A 21784-nucleotide genomic window follows, 5' to 3' on the forward strand; every position below is an offset into this window, starting at 1 on the left:
GCCAGCCGGGTGCCCTTTCTGCCTATTTTTTATTTTTATTTTTTATTATTTTATTTTTTCTGCCTATTTTTAAATTGGATTGCTTGTATTTTTCCTGTTGAGCTGTATTAAGTTCTTATATATTTTGGATATTAACCCCTTACTGCCTTTTCATTTTATTGATGTTTCCTTTGCTGTGCAGGAGCTTTTTAGTTTGATATAGTCCTACTAACTTACTTTTGCTTTTGTTGTTTTTGCTTTTGGTGTCAGATCCAAACAATCATCACCAAACTCAGGAAGCTTGCTGCCAATGTTTTCTTCTAGGAGTTTTATGGTTTCAGGTCTGACATTCAAGTCGTTAATCAGTTTTGAGTTAATTTTGGTGTATTGTGAAAAGAAACTCCTAAGAGTCTATTATATTCTGTTGATTATATCTTTGGTTGGTATTATTCTGAGAATGTAGCATGTACGCATACCTGATGTCTATAAATATAGTTTTAGTGGCTCTATATGGAAATAGTTCCTTAAAGAATGTAATTCCTGTTTTTGTTTGTTCATTTTTAAATAATAGCTATATCTAAACAACCAGATGGAATATGTTTGTTCCATATTATCACTGCTTTAGACCTTCTAAGATTAAAAAAAATTCTGAGATACATTTTAATAGACGTGGCAAAATCTTTCAAGTCTTGCTTTTGAACATCGTTGGCATTGGGTTAAGAATTTAATATCAGGACATGTGGAAACATAACTTTTATTCCTATCTCTCTGTTTTTAGGCTAAGACTAATAACTCTTTTCCATTTCTTTTCATTTTAATTAACTCTTTTGCAGTGAACTTAGGAGGACTTTTACTCCAGGCACTCCTAGAATATTGGCCTAGAACACATGTGAATCCAATGGATGAAGAAGAAAATGAAGTAAACCATGGTTCGTATTTATATATCAGGATAATTGCTTTAAAATTACTTAGAAGTTTAAGATACCTGGGAGTGTTTATTGTTTCAAGATCATTTAAGAAACATTTAAGAAGCATTTGCTAAGTCATGACATAATAGTTGTGTGTATGCTCAGTTTATCACCCTCCTTCCCACATATCAAAGAACATCCAGTCTGTACTGAGATTCCAAGAGCATTTTCAATCAGTGAAGCTGTTCAAGAGGGATTTTTTAAAAAAACCCTACACACTCAAATGACCTTTGCCCTTAAAAGCAAGCAGCTTAGCAGCCTTCTTCCAAAGATATTTTTAAGAGTAGCTGTGGCCCTGCTAGACTTATCTCCAGAGCTAGCTAATGAGCTACAGTGAAAGCCATTTCTGTCCTTACCTAGTTATAGTTCATGTTGGCCTAAAAAATAGACATTACCAAGTCTGAAGATCTACGTGATTTTGGCTCTAAACGTTTCAAAAAATCTAATTCCAACTCAGAAGTGTCAGGATAAGTGAACAAGTATGTGTAAGAATTAATGTCACTGAGGACAGTGAAAAGCTGTGTGTGCCACAGGCAGTGACAGTAACTTTCTCTGGGCAGCAGAGAACATGTTGTGAATTTGTAAGTTTGGTTCAGTTTGATTGAAGAAGGGAAAAAACTTAAAAATTTCACAGCTCATATGTTACCCACAGCTGGTTGAAGAGTCCTTGAGTCCCACCTACTAAGGGCTTACTCTGCTGAATATTCTCTGAATTCTCTGAAGATTCTGCTGAAGATTGCCCAGTTCTGGTGGTCAACAGTGATGAGGACCTCTGGCCAGAGACTTCGTTCTGGCTGACTGATTCATCTGTAATGATTTTTGGAGTTTAAATCTCTTGTGCAAGGATGGCATACTTCTCTGCAAGCCATTCGTCTGAGTCCCTGTCAGAGAGGCCACTGACCCCCAGCTATGGTGGCTTTTCTTTTATGTCACCTGGCCCACTCCCCTCCCCATCAGAATTGTACAGTAGGCTCTGAGCCAGAGAAACTCAATGGAAAGGTCTTTCTATAGAGGCTTGAAAAAGCTAAGTTTTGGTATGGGCTCTGCCATTTATCAGCTGTGTAGCTGTGGGCATGTCATTTCCAGTTCTTGGCTCATCCTTCTCTGTCTGCAACATGACAGACAGGATGCCCTCAGAGACCCAAGTAGACGATGAAGGTCAAAAACCAGTAGTATAGTCAGCATCCCCTGGCATCCAGGCTTTGGTTATTGGAGTAAGGGAAAAGTTACAGGAAATTCCAGATCATCCTTAAAATCAAACTGCCATAGTAAAGACAGAGCAGGACCCACCCACCTCCTAGCCAGATGGCTGTGTGGTAATCTGCTGTACCAGCACCATAATCATGGACTGTCCAGAGTTGTGTATATTCTACTCACTGGGCAGCTCAGGTGCTCAGAGGCCTGTGGTGTTATACGCGGGGTTGATAGAAATACATGGGTATGGACTATATCCATTAGGGAATAACATTCTGGTAGGGCTGGGAGCTCCTCAGAGAAGCAGATAGAATATTAGGTCAGAGTGAAGTGTTGGTTGTTGCTACAAGAGAGGGTCTGAAAGTGCTGTAGGGTCAGAGAGTGAGGTTGCTTCCATATTCACTAGGGATGCCTATGAACAAGGTGGCACTGGAGTGGGACTCAACCGTACTTGGTCAAAAGATTATAAAGAAAGCAGAGTGAAATGAAATCTGCAGAGAATAATAAAAAAGAGATTTTCAGTTCATTGAGGATTTTATTTTTCACCAGTACCTCTGCCATTAGTTATGGCTTCATTAAGCATAAACTTTTTTCTGGCCCAAGAAATTTTTCTGAGCTTGGTGTTCTCACACACACACACACACACACACACATTTATAAACATTCACAAACAGGCTGTCCTAGACTTTGCTATGGCTGAAGTAGATGGTTCTCTTTTTGTTTCAAATCTCAAATATTAATCTCTTCTATTAAAATTCTCTAAAATTATGCAGTCATTTCCCATAAAGTACATCACAAGTTGCTTTACTTCTTATTCTGTGTAGAAATTTAACTTTGATTTGTTTTTTTGTCATTATTTGACTGGCTGATTTATCAGACTTTTAAGTTTTAAAAAGTTTGCAGTATTCGAAGCCTGTGGAAACAAAATATCTAGAATCCGTGTTTTTAGCACTAGTTCTAAATACTGACACAGGGATCCCTGGGTGGCGCAGCGGTTTGGCGCCTGCCTTTGGCCCAGGGCGCGATCCTGGAGATCCGGGATCGAGTCCCACGTCGGGCTCCCGGTGCATGGAGCCTGCTTCTCCCTCTGCCTGTGTCTCTGCCTCTCTCTCTCTCACTGTGTGCATATCATGAATAAATAAAAATTAAAAAAAAAAAACATAAAAAAAATAAATAAATACTGACACAATCTGCATCTTTTCCTAGTAAATGGGGAGCAGGAGAACCGGGTACAGAAGGGAAATGGATATTTTCAAGTGCCCCCCCATACCCCGGTGATCTTTGGTGAAGCTGGAGGACGCACACTGTTCAGGTATGGATAAAGAAGGCTAGAGACCCTGCCTAAGAAATCATCCCATTTGCTGAGAATACTGATTCAAACATGGTAACTTGCTCTAGGGATATGAGGGATTTGGAAGCTTTTCCATCTCCATGAGATATTTATGTGTCTGGTGCTATTAGACCACATTCTAATTGAGAGCTGAGCCTCTCATGTTAAACTTAGGTCGATACTTTGCTTTAAGGCAGCTTCTCTGGTGGTTTCTATAGGAAGCTGTCACTTTCTCTCACTTAGCCAATGTAACTGCTAGGGTCAAGGAATCACCAGAAGTCCCTGCTCATAGAACAGCATCAGAGTAGATAACTTCCCTCAGGCTGGGCCATATGTGCTCAACGAACCTAAGGTGCCCAACCTTAGGTGTGAGGCCATCCTTTGTGAGGCCCTGCCAGGAAGCTGGCCTAGAGCTTCAGCTAGGTTGCCAGCAAGGCCCTGGTGGAATCACAGGGGAGAGCTCACTAGAGGCTTCTGTAGAGCCAGAAATAAAAAAAAAAAATGCTCGTCTTGCCCTTAAGCTCAGAATTCTCTTCCTTTATGGTGGTTTCCTGAGAGTGTGATGACTAAAACTGACCCCTATGATGTGTGGAGGCCAGTACCATGGACTGTAGCCCTGGCAGGGGATGTTTCTTGAATGCTTTGCCTACAGTCAGTGTTCCTGTCGTCACCTGAGGACTCAGAGAAGCAGCTCTAGTATATATGTGGCCTCAGAATGTGGGGCCTGAGTGTTAGACCCTGCTCCCCCTCTTAGGCAGTGAGTCATTCTGCCTGGGTGCACTTCATTTTCTCAGCTGTCAAGTGGGGGTTATCCCAAATGAACTCTAGGGCCCCTCCCTGTAATATTTGCTGACAGTGGTTTGTCATTTGTGCTTCTTGTGTCACTGACTACCTGACGGGTTATGTTTAGGCTGCTCTGCCGAGACTCCGGGGGTGAGACTGAGTCGATGCTTCTTAATGAGACGGTGCCACAATGGGTAATTGACATCACTGTGGATGTAAGTGTCCTCCACTGCTGCTCTGCCCTTTTGTTCTGTCCAAATCATGAAGGAAATTAAGAGCAGCTTTAGACTGTACAGTCTTACTTAGTAAAATCTAGGCTGCCAAGTGGAGTCCTCCTCTGCTTCCCTGCCATCCCAAGGTTGCAGAAGAAGTACTGGTAATTAGTTATGAATCTGTTTATATCTTTGTTGGATTTAGTTAAACACGTAACATGTGCTTATTAAAGAAAATAATAAATGAATAAAGTGAAACTCCCATCACTTTCCCAGTCATTCCTCTCTTCCACTCATTCCTGTCCTTCTCCCTAGCGGGGATAACTAGTCCTAGTTCAGGGCATAATCTTCAGGGCTTTTTTCTGTGTGTTCATAAGCAGATATTACTAGGGTTTGTGTGTATGTACCTTTGTGTGTATACATACACAGTTCATTATTTTGCACAAGATCTGTTCTACATACTGTTCTGCAACTTGGTTTAGTTTTGTTTTTCATTTAAAAATATATCTTGGACATCTTTTTATGTCTGTACATATGGGTCATTCCTTTAATGACTACATAGTATGTCTTTGTATAAATGTACCATAATTTATTTAATTGGTCTCCTATTGATGGACATTAAGGTTGTTTCCAATGTTTTCTATTACAAACAATGCTTCAGTGAACATCCTTGTACATGTATCTTCATGTGCTTTTTAGTATAAATTCCTAGAAGTGGAATTGCTGGATCAAAGGGAATGCATGTTTTAAATTTTGATAGATACTACCAAGTTGCTTCCGACAAAAGCTATAGCAGCATTTCCTCTCACCAACACTGTATGAGTGCCCATTTCTTCTACACTCTCACTGATGCTGGGTACTTAGAAACTTTACTAAAAGATGACAAAAATCTTATTTTAATGTGGGGTGTTGTTTTTTCATGTGTAGTGAGGTTAAGCATCTTTTCACATTGGCCATTTGTATTTCTTCTGTGAGTTGCCTTGTTTTCTGTTCTTCACTCATTTTTCTTTTGGGTAATTTATGTTTCTTACTGATTTGTAGGATTTTTGTCATATTGAATATTAATCCTTTGACTATTATCTGTGTCTCTCAATTGAAGTTTTACTTGGTTCATGGCTGGTGTCTTTTTCCAAGCAAAAAGTTTGAATTTTTATGTAATCAGAGGATGTTTTATAGCTCTGAGTTTCATGTCTTGCTTGGGTATTTCCTGATCCAAAGTAGCAAAAATGTATTCTTCTCTAGTACATCTGTGATCATTGTGTATGTCTAGATCTGTAATCTATTAGAATTTATTCTGTTTGGTGTGAAGTAGGATGCTGACTTTTCCAAATAGATAGCCAGCGTGCCAAAACAAGTTTTTGGAATAATCTGTCCTTTTTCTACTAATTTGAAATGCTATCTTTATCATATACTAAATTTCTATATACACATGGGTCTGTTTCTAGACTGTCTTATGTGCTGTTGACCTGTTTTATATATTTCTAAAGCCATATGAAAAGAGATTTAATCTCTAGAACTTTGAGAAAATTTGTTTTCTGTCCCTGATAGACCTCCAAGAACTTAAAGCCAGTGTGACACCTAATGGATATTCTGTGCTCCTCTCTAAGTCCGAGTTCCCCATAAAACCACTACTTCCTTTGAGTGTGAAAGTCACCTCGGATGCATTGCTGACTTTAGGCCTGTGGCTTATTCCTGAGAGGAGACATCCAGACAGGTTATGACATGGAGACTCGGAAGGAACTAATACCCAGAGAAAAGATGACCAGTTAATTTTATCCTTCATCTAAGGATGTGGTTTACTTCATGGTAGACATCTTCTTGGTGGTTGGCTGAAGTTTCCACTCTTGCTTAAAACCTCAGACCTGATGGCAGAGGGGAAATAAAGTAGGAGGACCTGAGTGGCCTTTTCGACTGGATGATGGGCCTCACCAGCATAGAGTATATGGTTTTGCTCAAAGGTGAATGTTGCAGGTTTTTCTCAAGACACTGAACTTTTTTGTTTGGGCCCTTAGGTATCAGCTTCAATGTTTTAATGTAGAATTGAGATTTTTATTTCTACAGCTTTAAGAGTTAGAATAAAATTTGTTTTCCTTTCATATCTTGAACTGTTATTTGAGAAGAGCCATCCTGCAGTTCATATTGCCACTGACATATCATTTGTCTCACATATCTTTTATTACAAAACTACATGTGATACTTTTCTGATATATTTCGTTACAGCTGACTTGGATAATTTGATAGCTTACTATAAATCTCCTAGAAAGTCAGTTTTAATTGTAAAATAACTATTAACTTGCAAATCATGTTTTTCTATTGACATCATTTTCCTTCATCAGCTAATAGCAATGATCATACCTTTCTTTTTACTTTTAATATTTCAGAAAAATATGCCCAAATTCAACAAAATTCCTTTCTACCTCCAACCTCATGCATCTTCAGGAGCAAAAACTCTAAAAAAGTAAGTAGTTGTCGTGTCATGTGATGCCTTGATCTGATTATTACCAGAGCTTTCTTATTCTTTATAATTGCTTTTATAGTAAAAGAGATTGAAAGCTAGTTTTGTAATATTGAAAGTACCATTTACCAGGGACCTCCTGTGGTAGGCCACAGATGTTCAAAAAAGTAAGACTGTTTCTTTCTCCTGCTCACTTCGGCAGCACATATACTAAAATTGGAACAATACAGAGAAGATAAGATTAGCATGGCCCCTGTGCAAGGATGACATGACATTAGTTTCTGTCTCTTGCTACAGCATACTTTAGGACACAATCTGTGTATAAGAACTGCTTTTATGGATACTTAGGGAATGGTGAGATTAGAGGAAAGAAATGAATTGTGGGCTAGAGCTTTCCAGAAAGCCTTTAAAGACCTGGAATTTGAGCTGGCCATGTAGGGATGGATGGAATTTCCAGAGAGAGGTATTCCAGGTCCAGGAAATGGTTTGATTGGGGATGTGGAAGTGGTAGCATGCACAAGATTCTGAAAATGTGCAAGGACTGAAGTGGTAGCATGCACAAGATCCTGAAAATGTACAAGGACTGGTGCTATAGCAGAGGTTGCAAGGGTTGCCAGAAGTGGAAAAGGAAATTCGAGGGGTCCTAGATATATATTCGAGCAAGTCAAATCACCCTCTATTAGGGAAATTTCCAAACATACAAAAAAGAGATGAGGAGCATGAACCCTCCCACCCATCATCCTATCAAACAGCTCCACAGAGCTTTCGACACATGGCTTAACCCGTGCTTCATCTCTACCTCTACCTCGCCTCCCTTCCACCCACCTACATACACACAGACAGACACACCCTGGATTATTTTAAAGCAAGTCCTAGATAGCACTTCAACTAGATTAATAACTGAAGTTTAAAATGGCTTTCAGAGTTTGAGCCTGAGCTACTTAGGTTGGCCTTTTTTTTTTTTTTTTTTTTAAGATTTTATTTATTTATTCATGACAGACAGAGAGAGAGAGAGGCAGAGACACAAGCAGAGGGAGAAGCAGGCTCCATGCAGGGAGCTTTACGTGGGACTCGATACTGGGTCTCCAGTATCACACCCTGGGCTGAAGGCAGCGCTAAACCACTGAGCCACCTGGGCTGCCTGGTTGGCCATTTATAACTGACGTCAGCGATGCAGGAGAAGTAGGTTTGGGGGTGAGGAAGTTGATGAATCTAGTTTGGGACACATCAATAGAGTTTGAGGTGCCTGTGGGATGTCCATCTGGAGATACCCAGCCAGCTATTGAGCTTGTGGCCTAGAGTTCAGGCAGGAGGTCTTGGTTGTAGGGCTGAGAGCTGCAGGAAAAATGTGCACCTAGGGCACTGGAACCTTATAAACACTGAGGGCTGCCTTCCCTCCCAGGAACATTTAGTTTGCCCATGCTGTAGGAACGTCTTTAAGGGAATAAAACCCAGGAGGCTCTTTTTGATGTGTATGTAAATTTTAAGAACATGTATTTAATCTCACACATAATCTGTGTCTTAGGGAAATCCTGGAAATGTGCTGGCAATTCTAAGATTAGATTTAAGGCAATGACTAAAAACATTTCTTGGTTTATGTTTCTGTGCTTTAATCTTTATCAAATGTGAACACCAGGAGCACCTGGGTGGCTCAGGGCGTGATCCTGGGGTCCTGGGATCAAGTCCTGCTTTGGGCTACCCTGGGGAGCCTGCTTCTCCCTCTGCCTATGTCTCTGCCTCTCTCTCTGGGTTTTTCATGAATAAATAAATAAAATCTTAAAAAAAAAAAAATAGAAAAACAAACCACTCAAATATGAACACCAAAGAATATGTAAGAGACAATATCCAGTGATTTCCTGATGGCACAGTCTGCCCTTGCTTTTTAGAGATAGACTCTCTGCTAGTGACATGCTCCAAGTCCGGAAAGTAATGGAACATGTTTATGAAAAAATCATCAACTTGGATAACGAGTCACAAACCACCAGCTCTTCTAATAATGAAAAACCAGGCGAACAGGAAAAAGAAGAGGATATTGCTGTGTTGGCAGAAGAGAAAATTGAACTTTTGTGCCAGGACCAGGTAAATGCACTTGAGGACCATAGCCCCGTTTTTTCTAGTGCCAGTGCTTAGAAAATTACATGTAGTGTGATTATGGTTCCCCCATCTATTACCCGTAGGGGTGCTTCTGCTTTTGGGGAGGGCTCTAAGGAATACTGGGTCTCTCCCACCTATTGGTGAGGCCCCTTCTGGAGGAACTCCGCAGCCCACCCTAAAGTTTCTATTTACCCCAGGGAGATTCTTGGGAAAAGGACATGGAGATTTAAATACACACACAGATGGTGAAGGTACTGGTGGCTTTTCTTTTACCCTGATAAGAAAAAGACACATGATCACCTTGATTGCAGAGCAGTATCTGCTGTGTTGAAGTGGAGGTGGATGGAGCAATGGGGGAGCAGTTTTAAATAAAGGTGCACTTCCCTGTGAGGCATTTCCTCAGAGGAATGGCTGAGGTTGGGATTTCTGGCCTAGCTGCACAAGTCACATGTCTCTCAGCATCCGGGTTCATGTCTGCCTGCATGGGAGCTGTGTTGGCAAGAGCAGGCACCAGGTGTGGGCGAGGGGAGGACAGGTTGGATCACCAGTGTCCCTGAGTTCACAGTAAAGGTCTTGGATATTACAAAGTAGAGGCTTTGACATTTTTATTCTTTATCTTTTGCTGTTCAGGTTTTGGATCCAAACATGGACCTCCGAACAGTGAAGCACTTCATATGGAAGAGTGGTGGCGACCTCACCCTCCATTACCGACAGAAATCCACGTGAAGTGTGGGCGAGTGCTCCTGGGTATTCGTTTATTGACCTTCCTCTCTGGCCCCAAGAGTAGTCCTAGGAAGCCCACCAAGCCCCAATGGGAGCAAGACTTCTAATGGCTGATTTGGTATGGACCGAGATTCTCTTTCAGTTGAAGTGACTAATTGAGATGTAAAATAGAAACCAGTCTCCATGTGTAGATTAAGCTGTCCCCAGGGAGGCAGAGAGTGCGAGCAGAAGACCCCCTCCCCCCCCCCAAGGCGGACATGTCTTGTGAGATATACAGAGAACAGACGACAGGCCAGCACAGACTGGGTTTCTTCCTTTTCTTTCAAAGGACCTTATCTTTGTTAGCACTTGTTAGAGACACATAGGTAGAGCCACATCTGTCACTGTGTTTTGACTTCAAACCCACACGCTCTGGAGCTTTTCTAAACGAGTACATTCCATTCATGCAGCACCTATGAAGGCTTTTTCCAAGTCGGCCATGAAAAACAGACAAGTTGTTCTCACATTTAAGACAGTTATTTTTAATAGGAATATGCTATTGTACAATTCAAAACCCAGCCCATTTCGTAATAAATTATCCTTGTTGGGCTTGTTTTAATATTGCATCTCAGATGCATTCTTTTAGGAAAACGTGTAGAAATTCTGGGAGCCGGACCGTAGCACTTGGACCGCCAGATGGGAGTATGCCCAGCAGCACCCAGGGATGCTGCACCCCCCAGTGCTCCCAGCTGTGTGGCCACCACAGGCAGGTGCAGTGCTTTCCCTGCTCCACTGTGTCCTGGTTTGTGTATGGGCCAAGCCAGGTGACACCACAGCTTTTGCTCTGGGTGAGCAGTGTGACACCATCAAAACTCAAGACCATGAGGACATGCAAGCTTCATTCAAATGCTACCTAAAATGTATGGTGTCCGAGAACAAGCATATCCTAGTGGGTTAATTTGATATTCACATCCAGGAATATACATATTTCTTTCTCCAGAGTTTTATATGCAGGTTTTTGCCGTGGTACCTGTATCCAGAGTTCTTTTCATTGTTCTTTGTAACAATCTAAAGCTTTCATAGAATCATTTGAGTCTTGTACAGAATATAACTTATTGGGGATAAACACTTCAACTTTTGGCAGAAAAAAAAATACTTTGGGTTCTCCCCAAGGTCATTTGTATTCAGAACAGAACAGTGGTCCAGCCCCATAAAACCATGTAAGACAAGCCTCCTGTATGAAGCCAGAAGCACAAGTGCCTTCAGAGGGCAGTTTATTCCAGTCCAGTTGCCTCTCCAGCTTAGTGTGTGTGGTCGGTCTCCACACAGCAGGGACTGGGGAAGGGGGTGGGAGGAAGGTGTTGTCTTTTCTACATCTTCACAGGTTCAGCTGGAGGCAGCTGATGGGCCTGGGTCCAGACTTACTGAGATATTCTTACCCGCACAACCATAGAGACAGGGTTCCCTCACTGCTGGTCAGCCTCCTTTGGAAAGTGGACTGGTCACTTTGAAGAAGTGAGCAAAGACACGCCACGTTTCCAATGAGTCTTTCTCCCTTAGAGAGTAGCCGGCTTCTTTTTTATCAATTCTTTCTATCTGTTGAATACAACAGTGTGCTTTTGGTGCACATTTTTTAGCAATAGTTATGAATTAATGGTAAAACAAACCCCCAACTCACTTATCAGCCCTCCACTGGGTTTGCAGGAGGGGCCCTTGGACTAACAGAATGGGTTTTGCTGGGCCATTTCATCCCGTTTGCCGAGCCGTGAGGGGCATCTATGCTCCCTTCCTGTCACAGATCTGACCCTCAGCATGCTTTTACTTTTTTTTTTTCCTTCCAGTCAAACCAGTAAGTTTCCAGAGAATTTGAGTCTGCAATGCCAAAAGGGTAAAAATCTGTATTTCACAGTTGTATAAAATAAAGGCTTTAGTTACAATATTTCAGTGTAGTACACATTTATTTCTTAATCACTTGTCATTTTCCTTCATAGCAGGTTACAGAGAAACGTCTGGTTCCATGTTTATCCTGGCAATAATTAGAGTCAGTACCCACTGTATCCCCCTGTGTAGGGTGGGGAGTGTGTAAAAGGAGGGAAGGAAGAGCCAGCATCCTAGGGCGAGGGGGACCTTGGGCCAGGCTGCCAGGCTGCAGTTCACGAAGCTGGCCTCCGGCTAGTCCTGTGGAGGTTGTCTTCTACTTCCTGGATTCCTCCAGGCAGATACTGGGCTCCCAGACAATTCAAGAAACAAGCTCCAGCCCCGGTTTCAGACACAATGGCTCCCTGTTCTGCAGGCGTATCAGCTGCTCTGGTAGGCTCAACAAGGGCTGCCTTTAAAAGCAGTGGCAGTGCTAGAAATCTTTAGTGTTTGCTTATTGGGGGCCCTCCCTGCATATACTTGGGTCTGTGCCCCCCAAAGCAGACAGTCCTTGTCCTATGGGCCTAACAACTCTGAATGCCCTGTTAAGTGCACACATTACAGATCAAGCGGCAGAGGCGGAACTTTTAACTGGGTAGCAACTAGAAGACCAGGCCAGAGGCAGCTTTCATGGCAACCAGCATGTGGGAAGGTGAGGGGAGGTGGAGCTGTTCCTGCATGGAGCCCTCCTCTTCCTTCATAAACCAGGTAGGGCCGAAGACCTGGCCTGGTCTCAGCCTCTCGGGGCACCTGTGGTGGAGGGAACAGCCTCCTCCCATACTGTGGGAAAGACTAGAATGGCTTCTAGTCCCAGGCCCCTCATTCCCCCTTTGGGTGGGAGCTATGTATAAAGAGCTATGTATAAAGTCAGGACCAGCTTTGAGAGTCTACTTAGGATGGTGAACTTAAATTTGCCATTTTTATTCACCACTGGGACTGACCAGATGCCCTTTATGTTTAGAAGAGATGGTTGTCTTAATTAAGGTTGGGAGCCAAAAGAAGTCACCACTAGGGATATGGGGTCCTGTGGGGTGGAGGCCCTGGGGAAGAACATTGTAGTCCAAGAACAAGTGAGTCTTTGCTGAAGGGCCTAAATTTCCAGCCCGTCTCTCCAGAGAGGTGGACAAGCTTACTGCTTCTCTCCAGCTGGGATGGTGCAGGTCACCCTGAGCCAACTGTGGAGTGTAGCACAGAGATGAGAGCACATGACAGGACAGTCACGGGGGTTTCAGGGGTCCCCAGGGCAGGGGGTTGCCTTCCAGCACACACACGGCTAGCTGAGCTGTACGAGATTGAAGGCAAGCCCTACGAAATGTCAGGCAAACACTCCAACCTATTCCCTGCTCCTCCGCTCCATGTGCACACCTGACCCTGTGTGGACCCTGCTGTCTCCAGGGCGGCCAGAGTGACCAGAGCAGGAGCACTGGACTTCAAGCTATGCGGCCAAAAGATGCCCTTCCTCCAGGCCCACGCTGCCTCCTCCTACCCCCTGAAGCTCTCTGCACCACCCAAGCAGCAGAATCCTTTCCTCTCCTACCCCAGCTCCTGCAAAACTTCATCTGGGCACTGCTCCCAGCCCCCCACTGCCCCAAGATTCCCCAAAGCCAGGACCATCAGGCAGAATTAATGCTGGGAGGTCATTCTTGGACACCAGGAGGGTCTATGTGGACACACAAGCCCTCCCCTGCAGAAGTCACTGCACATCCGGGGAGCCACTGCCTAGGAAGCTGTATGTGCTGGGCCGGGATCAGGGAGGGACTGGGCTGCATAGTGTAGCCTAAGCTGCTTCCCCACATCTAGGCCTCATGAGATGCCATCAGGGGCCTCAACACAGCCTACGGTGTTATTCGGGGGTGGAGAGCTGGGCCTGGCTGGCTGCCCCCTTAGCCTCTGCCCCGAAATCTGGACTCTCTGTGCTTGCCGGCTCCTCCTCAGCCTGTGCTTCGAGCAGCTCAGCAGACAGCCCATCTTCTGGTGAGGCTGCAAAGGTGAGGCTGTCAGGAAGGGTTAGCTGAGGCAGGTGGTCTGGCTGGGCCTGGATGCCTGGGCTGTCCGGGAAGGAGACCTCAAACTCTGATCCAGACCATGTGGCCTCACCTGAAACATACAGGGGGTTGCTGAGGAGGCCTGCAGAACCCCAGGCCACCCTGGCCTGAGGCAGCCACCACTAACCCCCCACTGCCACCCCAGGTCCTGATGGGGAACGGGAGCTCTAGTGTCCGGATACTTTGACGTGGCTGTATTTCACCGAAACGCCAGCCTCCCACCCGGCTGAGAAATTCAGGGCAGCCTTGCCATTAATCCAGGGTCTTCCTGGAAAGCTTCTACAGGTGAGGGCCACTCACCACCACGCTCGTGAGAACCACTGCTGGAGACGTCCTCAGGCCCGGAGGCTGAGAGAGCTGTGGAGATCAGCTCTGTGGAAGAGGGCAGACTGGGCCAGACACTGGCATTGCTGCTGTCCAAGAGGGAGATACCCGACACGTCCAGGAAGCCTAGGGGAAGGGTGCACGTCTTCACCAGCACAAAACCCTCACTGCTGGAAGGCCGGTACCCTGGGCTCACTGAGCCCCGTTCCTGGGACACCTGGCCCAGCCTCAAACTGTAATCTCAGCCTGTGGGGGTGCCTCCGCCAACCCCAAAGAGGTCCCCACTGCCTGCTGCTGAGGAAAGAAAGGAGTCTAGGGTTGGGCCTCATGGGAATAGCACAGTGGCAGAGGGCCCATACCCTGCTCTGTTCCCACTATGCTGCATCACCTCAGGCAGGCCACTTCTCTTCCGTGGACTCCAGTCCCCAGATCTGCACAGTGGACTGGCTCCTCTGCAGCCATCTGGGCCATACAAGCTAGGAGGGGTCAGCAGGGCTGAGGAAGGTGTTGGGACTGCCACTGAAGCCTCCCCCTAAACCCGGGGCCCACTTCAGCACCGGCGTGGCAGGGTCCTCAGCCTCGTCTCCAGAGCCCACTCTCACTACCTGGGTCCATGACGCGCTGTACTGGAGGTGGAGGCTGAAGAGTCTCCATGGGACATGGAAGTCCCCCAAGGTCTGGAGCGCCGAGGCTGGGACTCCCAGGCTCAGAAAGCTGTCCCTCCATGGAGGAGCCGGGCGCCTGCAGCAGGGCCTAGGGGGCCCGGGGAGAAGAAGGGAACAGTGCAGGGGCAGCCGGGACAGAGTCCGACCTAACCCCTGGCCCACGCTTGCCATGGAAGTACCGCACTCCCCGAAGGAGCACACAGCCTTGGTGGTCTGCCCCTTCCCCTCCAGGGAATCACGGGCCCCTCCTGCAGTACTGACAAGGAGGGAGAGCACTTCCTGCTCTGCTGAGGAGCCCCAGGGGCCCCCTTGGCTGGGCCCCTCCAATGACCCAGAAGAGATGGCCTTCCCCGAACTCCAGCATGCCTGGGGAGCAATCGTCGCATGCCTCCTAGTCCAGACCCCAGGCACCAGGCCAGTGTGTCATGGCACTCAGGTGACTTTTTCAACAGGCAGGAAGGCAGGTCTGGCATTCCCCTACAGAGCTGGCCCACCAGCCCAGCGGGGGGGCTCTAGATGCCCAGCCTCTGGCCCAATGTTACCAGACTCACCAAGGCACGGCACAAGGCTCTGCCCACCCACGCCTCAGTTTCCTACTCATGAAAGGAAAATGACAACTAGTGCCTTGTCATCACCCTCACCTCCAGACCCAAGTGGCAGGGGAACTAAAGTGGGCTTCACTGTCCTGGGGCAGGGGGTGGGCAACCACCTACTTCCATTGGGTCCCAGAAACAAGAAAAGGCCTCCCAAGGGCTCTGCAAATGGGCCCCTGGTGACAGCGACCTCGAGTCCTCTCCCCAGGTGGCAGGCCCCTTTGCCCATATGCAGTTCCCCCTCTTCTCCCCACTGGCAGATGCTGCCCACATACCTCCATGTAGTCACCCTGCCCGGAGCCTCTTTCTGGGCCAGGAGGGGCAGGAGAGTCCTGGGGTGTGGGTCTGGCTGGTGGGATATCAGGTGGCAGGTCATCAGGTGGCGGGGTACCAGGTGGCTTCTTGTGGTGGCTGGAAGGCTGGGTTGGGATCCGGTGCAGATACCCATAGCCGATACCACACCCCAGACTGCCAAAGTCCAGAAACATTCAATCCAGGAGGTTGTCTCACAGCCCTTCCAAGGCCTGCCAACCCCACCCACTACTGGAAGTGAGGGGCAGGAAAGGGTGCCTCCTGGACCAGTGGTCAACCTCAGGATCCCTGGACCCAGAGCCCAGCCTCCACCCCCACCGTGGGACTCTGGGGGTCCATGTCCAGTGGCCAGGTCCAGCCAGAGTCCCGGGCCCCCACCCTGCAGCCCTCCGACTGAGGAAGTACCTGCCCTCTCCACCCCAGGCTGCGTTGGGAGTTACAGTCACCTCCCGGCAGGAGTCGGACTCGGAGTTGTAAACCATCAGCTTCAAGGGCTTCCCCTCGTGGGACTCGATGAGTGTAAAGAAGTCCTCGGACTACGACAAAGCCAGCGCCTGAGTCCCGCTCCCGGCACTGGAATTGGATGCCTCAACACGAGGCCCTCCTCAAGGACAGCAACCATCTCCACACCCTACCCAGGGGGCCTGGGGAGGGCAAATCAAAGGTTGCTCACCTCCTGGAGGATCTGATCTGAACCAACCACATAGTCTGTGTAGGGGCGCAGGCCAGCCAGTGAGGCAGGTGAAGAGGGTTCCACGTCCTGGAGAAAGAATCACCAACTACCTACCTATCTTGCTCCTCCAGGTGGGGAGGCAAGGGTGGGTGGCGGGGAGGATGGAGGAGGCTGCCTCTCCAGGTACTGAGTAGGGCACTTGTCATCTGTCTCCAGGCCAGGACCTCCTACTCTGCTCCCTCACCTCCAGACCTCCCCCAGGTGCAGGGCCTGCCCAGCAGAGGGCAGCACCACGGCACTGCTCACAGCCCTGAGCTCTGGAATCTGACCCGGTAGACCTCTAGCTGGAGTCCTGGACTCCACCAACCTCTAACTGGGACTAGGGACAAATACTTAACCCCGTAGTGTCTGTTTCATGATTAGAAGTAGGATATGCAGTACTTCCTCGTAGGGTTGCCGGGATTACAAATAGAATATAGGAGAAGAATGAAAATCACACGGTGGCCCACAGTAAGCGCCCAACTGCAGTGCCGTTACTGCTGCAGGTATGTGGCTGAAGACCCTGCGTAGGGGCTGGACGTGGGGGCAGCGAGCAGAACTGGGTACAAGGAACGCTTCCTCCCTTGGGAAACTACCACTCCCAATCTCCCTGAGAAATGTCAAGGGATTTGAATCATCACCCCCACTGCACTCATGGACAAACTGAGGTAGGCTGAGAGGTGGAGAAGTCTCCTATGAGAAGTCAGTGAGCAACAGAGGCTAGAAATCAAGTCGGTCCATTCCCGGCTCAGAGCACCCTCCTTCCACCAAGCCTTGGGACCAAGCATTCAAGATTGTGGGCACCATCAATTAATGTACATCTCGTGTGTGTGTGTGTGTTTGTGTGTGTGTGTGTGTGTGTGTGAGAACAGACACTAATGGCAACACTTGTGCAACTCAGTCGCTTGAGATTCATGAAGACCCAGCCCCCAGGCACTAGCCCAAGGCCCAGAAGGGCTCTTAGGGGACCCACCAGAAAAGACTCAATACTGGTCTACTATAGAGTATTCCAGAAAAGACACAATTCCTAAAGACTAGCAGCAGCAGCCTTCTGGCAGTACAAGCACCCCTCCAGCAGATGCTATCCTACCTCCCAAAACAAGAAACCAAGGTTTAGAGGGTGAGAAGGTGCCCAAAGTCACCTGGCTAACAAGCAGGGTACACGGTTCAGGTGATGATGGGCAGCCTTCAGGGACCTCCCAGTTGCTCCCACACCCTACTCTTACCCCCTGCCTCCTGCCTCCCCCCTGCTCAGGCACCACCTCCCCGGCGCCCACTCACCAGCACATGCCACACGTGCTCGCTTGCCCTGCGGAAGCTGCAGAAGCGCACGCTGGCTCCCAGCAGGCCCTGGCCACCCCACATGTTGCTGGGTACCACCTCCACCTCGCGCAGCTTCATGGTCTTCATATTGAACACCTCCAGCTTCACAGGCTTCTCCACATTGGCCTTCAGCAGAGCCTTCAGTGTGTCATTCTCCTTGTTCTGTGGGGGCAGCGGGGCTGACTCCAAGGCTCCCCACCCACACCCCGGGTTGGGGCCCCTCAGACAAGTCTGGGTCTGAGAGACGAGGCAGGGCCTCAGTGGCCGGCTGCCCAGCAGGCTCTGGTGTGGGCATGGACCAGGGTAGGGGTCTGGGCCTGTGACCACCGCAACCCCTACCATCCCTAAGCCCCACTAACCCCGCCTCCCTCAGCCCCCTGGAAATATGACAAAGAGCCTCCTTGGTCCAGAGCACTGTGGGGCTGCGCCTCACTGAAATGCCCCTTGGCCACCCTGATACCTCTCATGCCCTGAGAGGCAGGCCCCTTAAACCTGGTGGCTGGCTCCAAGAGTCCCCTCACTGCCCAGACACCTCAGAAAGGTCAGGAGCAGGGCAGGGCCCCAATCAGGCTGAGCACAGGCCTAAGAGAGATGGGCTAGGCCTCCCTCCAGAAGGAGAGGGAGGGAGGAGCAGGGTGGGGCCTGCTGTGGGACAGGAGACACAGACACACACACACACACACACAAGCAAGGCAGACACAGCACGGGGGAGCCTCACCAGCCTCGAGTGCCCGATGGTGACGATGAAATCAAAGTAGGGCTCCAGGCCCGCTTGCTGGGCTGGCGAGTTCTCCTGCACCTGTCTCACAGAGGAGGCCACAGTCACTGCACCAACCTCATGACACCCCGAGAGACCCCCAGCCCCCGATTCCAGAGACCAGCCATCACCACTTCCCGTGTCCCAGCAAGGACGCGGGCACTACACTGACTGCCCTAGGCAGGTCACACGTGGCCACTGTCAAGGTAATTCCATCCTCTTGCTACCTTCCTGGGCACAGACATTCCTCTGTAGGAAACGGCTCTTGTCTGATCTTGCTTCCTGAGCTGCCTCAGAGGAGGAGAGCCCAGGGCAGCCCGGGGGGCTTCTAGTAGGCCACACAGGCACAGCGGAGCCTAGGCCTGTGGGGAAGCTCGGGGCGTGGGGAAGCCAGAAGGTTTACCAGAAAGGGTTAGATGTGGGCAGGAAGGGAGGGCCCCAGAACAGAAGGAACCAGGGCTGCGCTCAGAAAGACAGAGGGTAGGCAGTCTGTGGCCAGATCCCAAGGGGCCCCAGAGCCTGTGGTAACAGATCCAGGCTCAGTTGGGCGGGCGTGGGAGCTGAGGAGTGTGGCTGAGGGCAGCAGCCCTACCGGCAGGGATGCCTGAGCAGGGAGCCTGTGAGAGGGAGCCTCACAGGGAGCAGGGCCGGATCCCTGCCTCACAGCCTGGTGTCCACTCCCAGCCCAAGAGTGCCTCCTGCCCAAATCCAGGAACTCCCGGCCATCTCCAAAAACACAGCAACCAGGCCTCCCAGCTGGGGTGGAAATCCCTCTCAAAGGCCCCATTTACGGAGCCTCACTCGAACAATGCAGTCTTTATCCCCAGCCAGACCCTGCGGTGGGCCCCACACCCTCAGGCCTTTGGCTGTGAGCACTTGATATCCTGCTGGTCAGGCCTCAGCCCAGAGGACACGGGGCTCACGTGGCCTCAGGTTCTGGATGCTTCCACAATAGGAAGGCCCTGCGGCTTCTGCCGCCCACCACCCACCTGCCTGTAGTCTTGGGAGTCCCCAAGCCGAAGGAGAGCTCCCCTGCTCAGAGCCCTGGGACCAAGGCAGACTCGCCCCTGGAATTAGGACTCCCTTCTGGCCATGTCACCGCCAACTGACACAAGCCCCCTGCTTGCCACTCCCGGAAGCTGCTGTGGCTTCCAATGACAGTGAGCCCAGAAACTGACTTCAGCCCAACTGGCCTGCGACAGGGGAGCTCTGAGCCCTGCCACATCCCTTCATGGGACAGCTGGAACAAGGCGTTTTCTTGAAAGCCATAGGACAGTTACTCAGGGACAGCCTGCTCAGGACCACTTCCATGCCACTAGGCCTCCCTCTGGGAGGGTCCCTGCTCCTGAGGCCGATGCCACCCAGCCAGCGGTCAGCTGCCCTCTGTCATTATGGAGGCCCAGAGGCTCAGGCCTCCAATCCCCCAGCCCTCTCCCCACCCTCTGCCATGACCCGTCCTCTCTGGCTGTACCCCACTGCCCTTGCCCTGGGCCTTGCCATCACCCACTATGGCTCTAGCACAGAAATAACCTATGTGGCTGCCACCGCCCCCCACTGCCTCCCCAACAAGTGCTGCCCACTGTCCAGCTCTCTCCTGGGGGCTCCCATCACCCCCACCCCCACAGCCCCACAATGCCTGCTGCTTTCATAACACTTTCCGCTGTGCTCCCCCATCAGGGAAGCTAGTGTAATTAAAGTGACAACAGCTGACACTTGCTGAGGATTGGCTCGGTGCCAGGGGACTGCGCTACCCTGCATTTAGCCCTTGTACTAATACTTCGGAGAAGTACTCCATTAGTCAGAAATCTGACCTCAGGAAGTCCAACCCAGAGCCTGCTCTGTTCCGCTGCCCTGTAAGGACCATCTCCCGGGGAACCTCCACGCCTCTAATCTCAGGGAGGGCCTGGTGCATAGTGAGAACGCCAGTATTTATAGAAGGCTGCACACGTGTTCTTCAGTGTTTAAAAAAAAATGGGGGGGGGAGGGGATCCCTGGGTGGCTCAGCGGTTTGCCGCCTGCCTTTGGCCCAGAGTGCGATGCTGGAGACCCTGGATGGAGTCCCACGTCGGGCTCCCGGTGCATGGAGCCTGCGTCTCCCTCTGCCTGTGTCTCTGTGTCTCTCATGAATAAATAGATAAAATCTTAAAAAAAAAAAAAAAAATGGGTACCTAGTTGGCTCAGCAGTTGAGCATCTGCCTTGGGCTCAGGTTGTGATCCCGGGGTCCTGGGATCGAGTCCCACACCGGGCTCCCCACAGAGAACCTGCTTCTCCCTCTGCCTATGTCTCTGCCCCTCTTGGGGTCTCTCATGAATAAGTAAATAAAAGCCTTAAAAATTTTTAGTAGGTAATGTCAACGTCCACGAAAATGCCCCGAGGCCCCACACAGTCTGGCCTGTGCCCCCTGCGGGCCGCCCGTGACTGCACAGCAGCCTCCTCCCGGGCTCCTCCTCCACCGCCAGCGCCACCCGCTCAGCGCCCGCCCCGCTGGAAGGCTCCGCCCGCAGGTGCTCGCACTGCCCCCCGCACCGATCCCCGCACCGATCCCCGCGCCACGTCTCCGCGCGCCCCGCCTGTCCCTGCCCGCAGCACCGCGAGCGCCTCGAGACGCGGGACGCTGGGTCCCGGGCAGGCCCGTCTCCGGCGCCCACAGCGCCCACAGCGCCTGCCAGGGCGGCGCGCGCAGGTCCCCGGCGCTGCGGACGAGGCCGCGCGCCTCCTCCCGCCAAGCCCTCGGGTCCTCCGCTTCCCGCCCTCCCTGCGGAGCTGCCCCGGACGCCCACCCGACAGCCCGCCCTCGGCCCGGTCCTTCCCTTCAGCGCTCGCGCCCCGCGCCGGGCACGGAGCTCCGACAGCCCCTCGGCCGCCCCCTCGGCCGCGCCCCGCCCCGCCCCCCCGCGCCCCCGCCGCGCCCAGGCCTCCCGCGGCTCCCCCGGCCACGTCTCCCCGCGGGTTTCCGCCGGTCGCTCCCGTGCCCCCCCCCCCGGACCCAAGGGCGGCGGCTGGGGTCTCGGCCTCGCAGGCTCATCCCGGGAGCCCTCAGACGACCTAAGCGCAGCAGGCAGTCCGGGCTGGCCGCGGTGCGCTCCTCCCCGCCAGGGCCATCCCGGGGGCCGCCCCACCGGACCCGAGGCGGGGCGGGGGCGGCAGGGAGCCGCGGCGCACGCTCGAGGCCGAGACCCCGGAGCCGGCCATCAGGCGAACCCTCGGCGCCGCGGGCGCCCCGCCAAGGTCGCCGGCGCCGCGGGGCTGACTCACCCCGTGCAGGTGGAAGCCCTCGGCGCCGCCCGGGGACTGCTCGGCGCTGGCGCCCAGGCCCATGGCGGCGGCGCCCGGGTCCCGGACGGCTGGGCCCTCCCTCCCCGCGGCCCGAGCCGGCGCCACCAGCGCGCATCGCCCTCTCGGCGCTCGACTGCCAGCG

The 21784-nt window shown here is 50.5% G+C and overlaps 2 protein-coding genes and 1 non-coding gene across 6 annotated transcripts in view; 2 read left to right on the forward strand and 1 right to left on the reverse strand.

Moving 5' to 3' along the window:
* The window catches only part of WDR48 (WD repeat domain 48), a 50292-nt gene extending 38636 nt beyond the window's left edge, over positions 1-11656 (forward strand). The window contains exons 14-20 of one of the 2 annotated variants that reach the window (XR_003141844.3): positions 813-908; positions 3348-3453; positions 4382-4469; positions 6848-6924; positions 8808-9000; positions 9646-9856; positions 11559-11656. Coding sequence is in view for 1 of the 2 variants with exons in the window: in XM_025461253.3 (XP_025317038.1) it covers positions 813-908; positions 3348-3453; positions 4382-4469; positions 6848-6924; positions 8808-9000; positions 9646-9741 (656 nt within the window). In the remaining variant the exon portion in view is untranslated. Of the gene's footprint in view, positions 1-812; positions 909-3347; positions 3454-4381; positions 4470-6847; positions 6925-8807; positions 9001-9645 lie in introns of both variants that reach the window. The other variant, XM_025461253.3, reaches the window with a different exon arrangement.
* Positions 7108-7211, forward strand: LOC112668933 (U6 spliceosomal RNA). Its single transcript, XR_003141956.1, has one exon. It is a non-coding gene; the product is annotated as a U6 spliceosomal RNA (small nuclear RNA).
* On the reverse strand, positions 11657-21784 carry GORASP1 (golgi reassembly stacking protein 1). 3 transcript variants are annotated; one of them, XM_025461254.3, is made up of 9 exons: positions 21622-21784; positions 18327-18407; positions 17567-17770; positions 16247-16333; positions 15979-16109; positions 15537-15729; positions 14609-14756; positions 13980-14129; positions 11657-13731 (listed from the first exon to the last, which is right to left on the reverse strand). In XM_025461254.3, exons 1-9 carry the CDS (start codon positions 21682-21684, stop codon positions 13478-13480), a joined length of 1311 nt encoding a protein of 436 aa, XP_025317039.1. In that variant the 5' UTR covers positions 21685-21784; the 3' UTR covers positions 11657-13477. The 3 variants fall into 3 exon arrangements, with proteins under 3 accessions (XP_025317039.1, XP_048955997.1, XP_025317040.1); XM_049100040.1 differs by lacking the exon at positions 21622-21784 and adding an exon at positions 20534-20807 and having other exon boundaries at positions 18331-18407; XM_025461255.3 differs by lacking the exon at positions 21622-21784 and adding an exon at positions 20534-20806.

The sequence above is a fragment of the Canis lupus genome, chromosome 23, assembly GCF_003254725.2.
Source record: "Canis lupus dingo isolate Sandy chromosome 23, ASM325472v2, whole genome shotgun sequence".
Lineage (NCBI taxonomy): Eukaryota > Metazoa > Chordata > Mammalia > Carnivora > Canidae > Canis > Canis lupus.